The sequence below is a fragment of the Rousettus aegyptiacus genome, unplaced genomic scaffold (genome assembly GCF_014176215.1).
Source record: "Rousettus aegyptiacus isolate mRouAeg1 unplaced genomic scaffold, mRouAeg1.p scaffold_m13_p_3, whole genome shotgun sequence".
Lineage (NCBI taxonomy): Eukaryota > Metazoa > Chordata > Mammalia > Chiroptera > Pteropodidae > Rousettus > Rousettus aegyptiacus.
The window spans coordinates 157,725,037-157,734,925 of record NW_023416306.1 but is presented as its reverse complement, the minus strand read 5'-3'; the positions used below and the strand labels follow the sequence as shown (position 1 = coordinate 157,734,925).

At 38.8% G+C, this 9,889-nt stretch overlaps 1 protein-coding gene across 2 annotated transcripts in view; it reads left to right on the top strand.

Annotated features, from left to right (window-relative positions):
- Nucleotides 1–6,933: 6,933 nt before the first annotated feature.
- The window catches only part of GTF2A1 (general transcription factor IIA subunit 1), a 43,887-nt gene continuing 40,931 nt past the window's right edge, over nucleotides 6,934–9,889 (top strand). The window contains exon 1 of one of the 2 annotated variants that reach the window (XM_036218239.1): nucleotides 6,934–7,356. In XM_036218239.1, the coding sequence (XP_036074132.1) occupies nucleotides 7,327–7,356 (30 nt within the window). In that variant the 5' untranslated portion in view covers nucleotides 6,934–7,326. The remainder of the gene's footprint in view (nucleotides 7,357–9,889) is intronic. The other variant, XM_016137515.2, reaches the window with a different exon arrangement.

The following is a 9,889-nucleotide window of genomic DNA, read 5'->3' as shown; positions in this document are numbered from 1 at the left end:
TAGTTATCAGTATCACTCAGGAGTCTATCTATAAAATATATGAAGAAGAAATGAAACTCCACTCTAAGGACTGTGGTTTCCTGCCCTTGTTTTCTACCTGGGCTCAGGTGTATTTTGCCATCCTGTGCCAAAAAATGTTATTGATTTTTATTACAAAGTACAACATACCCGAAGGCTGAAAATCTATCATTTTAATTTAAGATTTATTGAGGAATGGTAATGAGTTCTACACTTGACAAATGAACAATTATATCTCTTGACTAGAAATTTACATAAAGCCTGTAGTTTTAAACCCTGAATCATTTCAAGAAATTGATGATTTCCAACTGATGCAGAAACAGAAACCATTATTTAAATGGTTTAACCTCAAAGAAACTGGTGAATAATTTACTAATCAAAGTATAGTATGTGTTTTATCTCAAACTTGGAATTGCTTTCTTCTTTGATTCTAATTTTACAGGTGGAAACAACTTATATGTTTAAAAGATAGATGTGGGATTTTTTATTGGTGAACTTAGAATTGTGTTCTGATTTCTAATGTTTGTTCCACTCCACTGCTCAGCATTATCTATACAAAGAAAAAATAGAACCCATTTAATTTTCTGTACCATTGGTATTACTACTGTTACCGTTATTGTTGTCATGGTTTCCAATAGATACTGAAGACCTATTTTGTGCCGATCACTGTGCTAATGAGCTTTACATGGATTATCTCTTAATTCTCACACAGCTCTCTAATGTAGGTATTTTAATAACTGCCGTTTACAATTGAAGTAACTTGCTCATGGTCAAAGCAAAGACAGTCTCTTGGTCAATCAATAAACACCGCCTCTAATTTATTGTGCAATGACACGGGCACAGGCCCAATTTAACTTTTTTTCCTGCCTCCACTATGAGAGTTAGACCACTGACACATTGAGTAAGACGGAAAGATGAATGTTCTACCTTCCCAATGTTCTACCACTAAATATGGTCATCCTCCATTTTCTTGTTTTACAAAACCTTTAAAATATACTTATAAAGCTAGACAGAAATGTTTTGATTATAGAGACTCTTGCTAAAAAACGACTGTTCTTGCCAGTTCAATAATTGAGTAAGTGCAATTTGGAATGGGAAATAGATGATTTTCAACTGATATAAAAACAGAGAAATCAGTTATTTAAATGATTTAATAAATGCTTTTTGATGATGTCTTTATAAAGGCAATTATATTTTATCTGGGAAGAGTCTTGATTTCATCTCTCCAATTCGTATATGCTATAGAGGTTCTCTTTTCCTCCTAAATGAAGTTTAACAAATTATATAATTAATATATATTTGACAACCTTTTTTTTTTTTTGGTATATGTGCTGCTGAAGAGAGCACTATATTTGACAACCTTAAGAAGCAACATGGTTTGATTCAAAACCTTCACATTCTCCTACATTTGTTATTTTTAAGTTTCTTATTTCTAAGACAGGTGGACTCTTGAACTTGTACCTCTAAAGTTACACAATAGAAATAAGATTGGGTAAGTCACTGCTTAAACTGAATCTCGGTTTTTCTATTTGTAATAAAGAGATAATATTACTTATCTCATTTGACTGTTACAAGCTTCATAAGAGGTACTGTGTGATTAAAGCTTTATAGTAATTCTATTATTATTATTATTATTACTACTTCTCTACTTGGCTGGGAACCCAAAATGGTAAATTCCTTATCTTTTTTTAATCTCTATTTTTTGGTTGTTTAAACATCCATTCTTATTGCCTACTAGCTACCTTATTACTTTGAAAAAACATCCTACAACATTAATCCTTGTTCTCAAGAAGGTATTTTAATTGCGCCCCTCGATTTTCTCATAGAAGCTCTTGTTAATAAAAAGATTACTTACTTCCATTCTGGTCTGGAATCTATAATAATCTTCCTGCCACCTCACTTTTTATAATCTCTAAAACCTCTACTAACAGAGGAAGGTAGGTTCTAGACAAGAACTGAAATTGGCCCGCCTAGTTCCAGTTTCAGGAATAATTCTTTAAGATACAGTTTATAGATTAACATAGATATAATTTACCTTCTATGATGTATTTTATTAGAAAAGTATCTATGTAGAATTATCTGTCATATCAGAAATCTCTATCAAATTAAAGGTCTATGAGTAAGAAGATAAAGTTAGTAGATTGAAATAAAAAATAATTTGGCCACTAGAAAAATATTTTTATACCATTCTGAGCAAGTCTGAGCAAGCATGTTAATTTTCACCATTTTAAATGTCCCAAATCACAGCTGTTCAACACATGTAGCTGAGAGCCAGGAATCAGAAAAAGAGTAAACCTATATAATTAAACACAGTGTTTAATATTAATTACATTTATAAGACAATACCAGGCCATCTTGGGAATACCAACCATCTTTCAGCAAGAAGATAAGCTGTGTGAATAAAGAACCATTACTGATTATAAAATAAGTGTTCTTTAGTTTATTTTTAAGTTTTTAAAGGAAATTTTCATTTAATTCAATAACTTTGATTTCATCAAATATCCAGTTGTGTTCCAATTTTTAATTGTCTCTCAGTTATCTTTCTTTCAGTTTATTTAAATTAGGATCCAAATAAGATCCACACATTGTTATTGATTGACAGGTCTCTTAAGTGCCTTTTAATCTGTAGATTCCTCTCTCTCTCCCTAAATCTATTTGTTGAAGAAATTGGATCATTTGTCCTGAAGCTTTCCAGGGCCTGGATTCTGCTGATTTCATTCTTGTTATGTAGCTTAATATATCTCTACATCCTCTGTATTTTTGTGAATTGTTAGTTGGCTCTAGAAGCTTGAACACTTTCGGAGTTTATGTTTTTGGTTGGTGAGGGTGGGAGTGAGACTGTCTTATAGGTAATATAGCAAGTTCTTCATCTGTTAGCACGTAATATCTGATTGTTACCCTTTCTGTATTGTTGGCAGATGTCAGTGCTTAAATGCCTCCGTCTCTCAATTCATCAGAATTTGCAAAATGGCAATAGTCTTTCATTGCTTATTCACTTATTAGCTGCCATACTTCTTTAAAGAGAAACTTTCATCTACTATATTAGTTTTCTGGGGCTGTTGTAATAAATAATCACAAGCTTCAGGAATTAAAAATAATAGAATTTTATTCTCACTGTCTGGAAGCAACAAGACCAAAATAAAGGCAGAGGCTCTAGGGGAGAATTTGTTCTTTGCCTCTTCCAACCACGGGTGTCTGCAGACATTTTTTTGTGGCTGTATCATTCTAATTGTTACCACTGTGGATGCATTTCCTCTTCTTCTTTTTGTTCACCTCTACATGTCTCTTAGGACACTTGTCATCAGATTTAGGCCCTACCAGGGTATAATCCAGGATGATCTCATCACAAAATCCTTAATTATACTAGCAAAGACTCTTTTTTTTTTTTCCTTTGCCAAAGACATATTTTGTAGGCCACCATTCAACTCACTACATCTACTATCTGGTACATGGTGGTACAGTTCATGTAGGGAAGGCTGGATAAATGATTATTTTTCTTTACCAATCTTCAAAATAATGAGTTGTTTCCTTAGTATCCTCTAATAGTGACCAATTAGAATTTTTGTTTTGTTTTTTAGCAGCATTATAAATTACCGAATTTAAATATTTAATGTAATTCAACTTGCTGCAAGTATTACCCTATTGAGACTAAAGTGTCTCATCTTTGGCCAGTGGGAGCTTCTTCATGTTGGCTCCTAAATTCTTTTAACATGGTACTGGTAGTCCGTGATATCTTCTGATATGAGATGAATTGTGTCTTTCCAAAAAGATATGTTGAAATCCATGAAAGCCACCAGAAACTAACTTATATTTTGGTATACAGAAAATAATTTCAAATTAGTTGCTGTTTTAAGACATGGAGTAGTAATTTCAAATTTCAAGTTAGAAGGATGAGAACATTAAAAAATATTTTAAAGTCTCACATGTATAGAAGTAATTTGTGTAGTCAGCAATTGTTTCTTATACACTGCATCAAATATTACTGCATGTAGAAATCAACAGTTTTTCTTTTTTTGTAAAGGCCTAAAACGTAAGTGAAGTCTGAATATAGTATAATTTTTTTGGTAGAACTAAAATATATCAGTGCTTTTAGTATCTTAAATGAATGTTGTAATTATGTACTATATTTTACAATAGAGACTTTGATTAGGATTATTGAGATTTAAGATCTTTCCTCTTTCCTTTTGTATCTTCCAAAAATGCCCAATACTTCTGAGCATATAAAGGCTGCATTTTGCCTAAATATACCAGATAATTTTCTTTCTTTCCTTTTTATTTTTCTTTTTGCTTTCTTTCTCTTTCTTCTTTTTATTTTTTTCTTTCTTTCTTTCTTTCTTTCTTTCTTTTTCTTTCTTTCTTTCTTTCTTTCTTTCTTTCTTTCTTTCTTTCTTTTCTTTCTTATTTAAGGATATGAAGGCTGAAGAGAACTCATTTAAGATTTTAGTGTAAGCCAATTTCTTTCTTTTTTTTTTGACATTGTTGCTTAGTCATTTGGATAATAAAATATTTAAATGTTTGGACATACAAGGTTGGGTGTTTATTTTGTTTACAGTATATTAAAAATTATACTTTGACTTTTTTGCCTTTTCTTCGTTTGGCAGTTATGTAGTATTTAGGTGGAATATTAAAAGTAGTAAATTTTATTCTCCAACATAAAACATTTTGAAGTTAAAAGTATTCATCACAAAGAGAGCAGTATTATGTGTCTATCTAAGTATATGGCTTTTACAAAGTATGAGTTCACAAACTGAAAATTGAGTATATTTCATATGGTATAAGGACTTGCTAAAACTAGAAGTTATTCAAGCTTTTGGGCAGAAAGAAGAAAAAGCTCAGATAAAAACAATTTGAATATGATGCTAAGTCCAGTCTTACATGAGTTCTCTCACAATTTTCAGTTTCGTGAATTAAAGGGCTGTAACCCCCTAATTATTCAGACCCACTATTTTAGTGCAAAAACAGAAACGATTTCCTTTTTAAACTAAATTGGCTGGCACACATATATTTTAATTGAAGGAATGTTATAGCTAAATGAGGATTGGAAAACAATAAATTGGAATGGAATACATACATGATGGTTACTTAATGTCAGGCATACTGGGGGGAGAAGGGAAGGGATCTGGATAAATATTAATCAAGTGCTTAAGCAATGTTGTAATTGAGTGTGTAAAGAGAGGCCCACTCAGAGCCTCCAGGGTGTCTGAAGGTCTTTAGGAGGCCAAGACTGGGTTTCCTGATTTTAAATCTCATAACTATATCCTATTATTTCTTAGGTCAGACCCAGAGTATACCTGTCATCAATTCCTTTATGAATAATTTTGTGGAAAGTAAATCTCATAGATTCTTCCCCATGTCCTATCTGCAGTGGTCTTAATCTCAACTGATGGCAAAACACTTGGTCATTTAGTTAAGACTACCAAGCAGCAGGGGAGAAAACAAAGTGGAAGGTGAGAAATTCCATGTGCAAACCGCTGGTAGTATGAATATAAGGAAGTAACAAGAAATTCTCTTAAAATAATGCAGTAAAATTTACCAGAAATGGTATTGTTTAGTATAACTTTTCAGGCTGATGGTCGCCTGAATAGTAAATTACAGATAGAATCATAATTTTATATATCAAGAACACAATGTTTCCTGTGTATTTTAAAAAAGTGCCCCCAAACAGGCAGTTGTGCAGGGAACCGAGCAGCAACTGAGTGGTAAGAGTTGAACGGAGGATCAGCCGGCGTTAAAAGAAACCTCGGGTTTAATATTCTCTATACCTATTCACAAATCTATCCACAACTTCCCATTTTCTGAATATTAACAGCCTCTGCTTCTCTAATCTCTTTCTTCATGTCCTGGCAGGTTGCATTTGTTCCTCTCTTGGAAGATGTTAGGTATTCTTCAAATCTGATTTCTGCGTTATAAAACTTTGACATTGTTTTGCATTGTCTTTCGAGGATAAACTCCCTCACTTGTCCAGACTAGATTCCAGGTCTCTCGACATTCCTAGGTACAAGAAAATTAGGTACTGTGAGTTCTGCTTTCTAAACAGAGCATTTTCTGTTCTGTGTGAAATTTTGATAGAAAGGCGGTTTTTGCTTGGTCAACGTAGATCAAACGCACTCCAACTCATGGATATATTTTTAAAAACTCGATAAAGTTATCGTGTTGTCATAATTAGGTGATCGATCGGTGTTTTGGTTTGCTGTCTTGGCATTTCCACCACTGTGAAATGTCATTTAAAAAAAGGGACCGGACTTTTGGGGAACTTAAACCCACTTTTTAGCTGTACTGAAGGAGACAACTCAGCCGATTTCACTGTTAATTCTGGAACGGGTTAACGGCCCAAATCTTTTAACCCCTTTAGGAACACTACAATTTTGCAAGCTCAAGGCCCAGGCTGGACGAGAGATGAAAACGACTTGGAGTGATGAGTCCAAATTAGGTTCACAACTCGAGATGACTCCGCATTTAAATCTCTGCCCTCAGCCCAAGCGCGCCAGAGGCCGGAAGCTGAGCCACGTGACCCGTCCTCCTCAGCCATTCCTACAGAGGCAGCTGTCACCACCCATTTCATATTTCCTAGCTCCTCCACCAGACGGCGAAGACTGACAGGAGGCGGTGCCAGCTAGAATTGGACTGGAGTATTACCATAATTCACTCCTTTTCCAGCAGCGCTTTGCAGGCTCATTTCAAAGGAGGTGCGGGAGCCTTCCGCCTGGGTGCCAACCACGTGATCGCGCGAGACTGGGGCAGGCGGCTGGCGGACTTCACTACTCCAGTCCCAGAACTCCGCCCGCCCGACACCCCCCACGGCGCGTGACGACGCGGCTCTCGCGGTGTCTTGCGTTAAGCCCCGCCCATCTCTGCCCCCGCCCTTTCCGCCCCTCCCTCCCCCTCCGCCCTGTCTCTCCGCGGCAGCGGCGGCGGCGGCGGCTCGCGCAGCTCGTTGGCTCGCTATATAAAGGGGAGAAGCAGGCGGACCGGACGGCTGGAGCTGCAGCCGGTGGCGGCAGCGGCGGCGTAGGGAGCGGCGACCGGTGGTTTCCCTCCTTTGCGCGGGGTGGGGAGCGGGTAACGCCCCCCAGACCCCCGAGGGTCGTGGCTTTTTTTTAAGGGCGATTCTCGAGGTTTTTAGCTCCGGGAGCACTGCCCCCCCCCCTTTACCGCTCTCCTCCACTCCTTCAGGATCCGATTTTGTTTAAAATTTTTACCCCCAATTTTGCGGTGGCTTGAGTCACCCTCCGGTGGTATTTTTTATTTTTAGTTTCGTTTTTATCTTTTCTCGGGGTTGCTCCCCTCTTGTTTGTGTTGTGTGTGGAAATGGCGAACTCGGCAAATACAAACACCGTGGTAAGGACGTGGTTCGGTGGCCGGCGGGGGCTTCGTTCAGGCGGCAGCAACGGCCGGACCGGGCGGGGGTGGGGACGGCGGCGGCTCCCGGCCTCGACTCTCCTCGGCCGCCCGCGCGGCCGTCGCCGCTTCCCGCCTCCTGCCTCGGGCGGAGCGGGCCGGGGCGCCGGGCGCGGGGGGGCGCCAAGGGCTCGCGGCGGCGCGGAGGGCGGGGGCGCCGGCGGGGCCTGGGGCCGCCTCGGGGCTGTCCGGGCCGCGGAGGCCGTTGGGCCGGGGCGAGCGCGCGGCCGCGGCCCCAGACCCCGGCCGCCGGGAGGGCGGGCGGGCGGGGAGCCGCCGCTTGCCCCCGTAGTGGGCCCGGCCGCGCTGGCTGGAGAAGGGCTCCCCGAGCAGTCTCAGAACAAAAACCGCGCCTGGGGAATTGGGCGAATCCCCAAGTCCACCGTGATCCACTTTAATGCAGTGGAAGGCTCTTGGCTACTTTGGGGGTTACTTTGGGTGTTTCTGGCTGTTGTGCTTTAGGGAGCCTTCACTGGGGCCATTTTATGTTAAAAAAGAGGACGAAGGTTGAAAAGCACTTATCTCAGTTCCTTCCGAATCGGTAAAATGGCGAAGGGGAAGCAAAACCCCCATCGTATCTTCGACTAGCAAAAGCACCAAAGCAAACAAAAAAAAAAAGCCTACAGTGGTCAAAGTGCCCCTGCTTTCGTCTTGAAATTTGCCTACTTCTTCCCCATTTGTCCCTTTTTGGTTACTTGCGATCACGTAGGTTTGCAAAAAGCAGTCACATAAATAACCTTTTCAGTCACCAACGCAATGTGATCACTAGTCCACCCCACTCTATTATTTTTATTGTGACAATAAAACACGTTTTTGCCCGGTCCCGAAAGCCGCAGAAAAGCCCGCGGCCGCCCGACTCCGTACCGTTGGCGACTCGGGTCGATCCATCATGGCTGCGGCCGCTTACCCTGCTTTTCAGTCCCTGAGCTTGTGGTCCTCCTCCCTTTGGCTGCCCTGTTTATATAGAGCCATTGCCGCTCTCTAATATAGACTCTGCCAGGATGGGAAGGTGCTTTTCAGGCCTACGTCACCACCTCTCCATTTAAACACCAGATCCGGCTTTAAATAGTGAGCGCTGCTGAGAGCGGGGCTGGGAGGTTCGTGCTCCCTAGGCGAGAGGCAGGCGCGTGCTGAGCTCAGTTTATTTCTAGGTCTTTTCCTTATACTGTAATTTCGCACCCAGCCAAGGCTGCTTTCAGAACCCCTAGTTCTTGTTTTGATGCAGCAGCTGAGAGTGCCATCCTTGGTAGGGGAAAATAGAATTGCTGTCCCTTCTTTATATTCTATAATTTTTGTTTTTAAAGAGAATTTTAGCTCAGATGTCTAATCGTTCTTGTATTAATAGATATGTGCATTGAGGGAATTTTTTTAAAAATGTTTTCTAAATTAACCGTTAGCTGCAGAGGACTTTGATAGTATTTGTTCATCAAGTATTCAGGAAGTAATATTAGAAATATAGCTCCTAGTATTTCATTATGTTTGCTTGTAATATCAATGACACAAAGCTTTTCAAAGAAATAGAAAAGTGCCTAAAGCTTCAGTGTAGGACCTTTTGTCCACGGTACATTTATGTATATGGAAATTGTGAGTAATGAGAGTGAAGAGACTTAGTGGATTAAAAAAAAATTTTTCTAAGTAGACAATGTGTTTATTGTATTGGATATTAATATGATATGCAATGTAGAAATTCAACTTTCTAATACTGCACCAGGGGACTAACACTTTTGAAAGGAACCTTCTAATTAAACATTAGGTAGGGCCACTGTGGCCTTTTACCAATTTTTAAGTTTGAAAATAATCTGTTTTGAAAACTAGGACAAACCTAAATTGCTTTGTATTTCATAAAAGGCAAAAACTTTGGCTCAAGTAAGTTTAGCATTTTAAATAATAATTCGTAAATTGCTTATTTCAAAAAGTACCTATATACACATACTTTTAAAAACATTTTGAGAGCTTTTCAACTTATGAACGGTTCTGCTCAATTATTCTTTAGGCATATGGTTCATGAAGAGTACACGTTTTCCTTCAACTCTAGTACTTATGAATCCATTAAATGGTCAAATTGTGGCTTAATTAAGGCACAAAAGCAATATCTTAAAATTTGATTGATTAAATAGGGAGTGTCTAAAGAAAACACATGTGTATCTATAATGCCTGGATCTCTAAGCATAGGATTGTTGGGGGTGACTGATGTCAGAAACACCAAAACATTTACTTTGATGAAAACTATATATCTTGAAAAGATACTACCAGTTTAAAGTTATGCTGCTGCTTTATAATGCCTTAAGAAGTAATTACTTTATAAGTGTATTTTTGTAATTCAGTAGTTAAAGCACTATAGCTAAGGAGATACTCGTAGATATGTTTTCCTTATATATAGAATCAATGTTAAAATAAGGAGGCACCGTAGAGATGCACATTTTACATAGGAATACACTGAAGTTCGCAGAAGACACATTTGGCAAAATAAAAA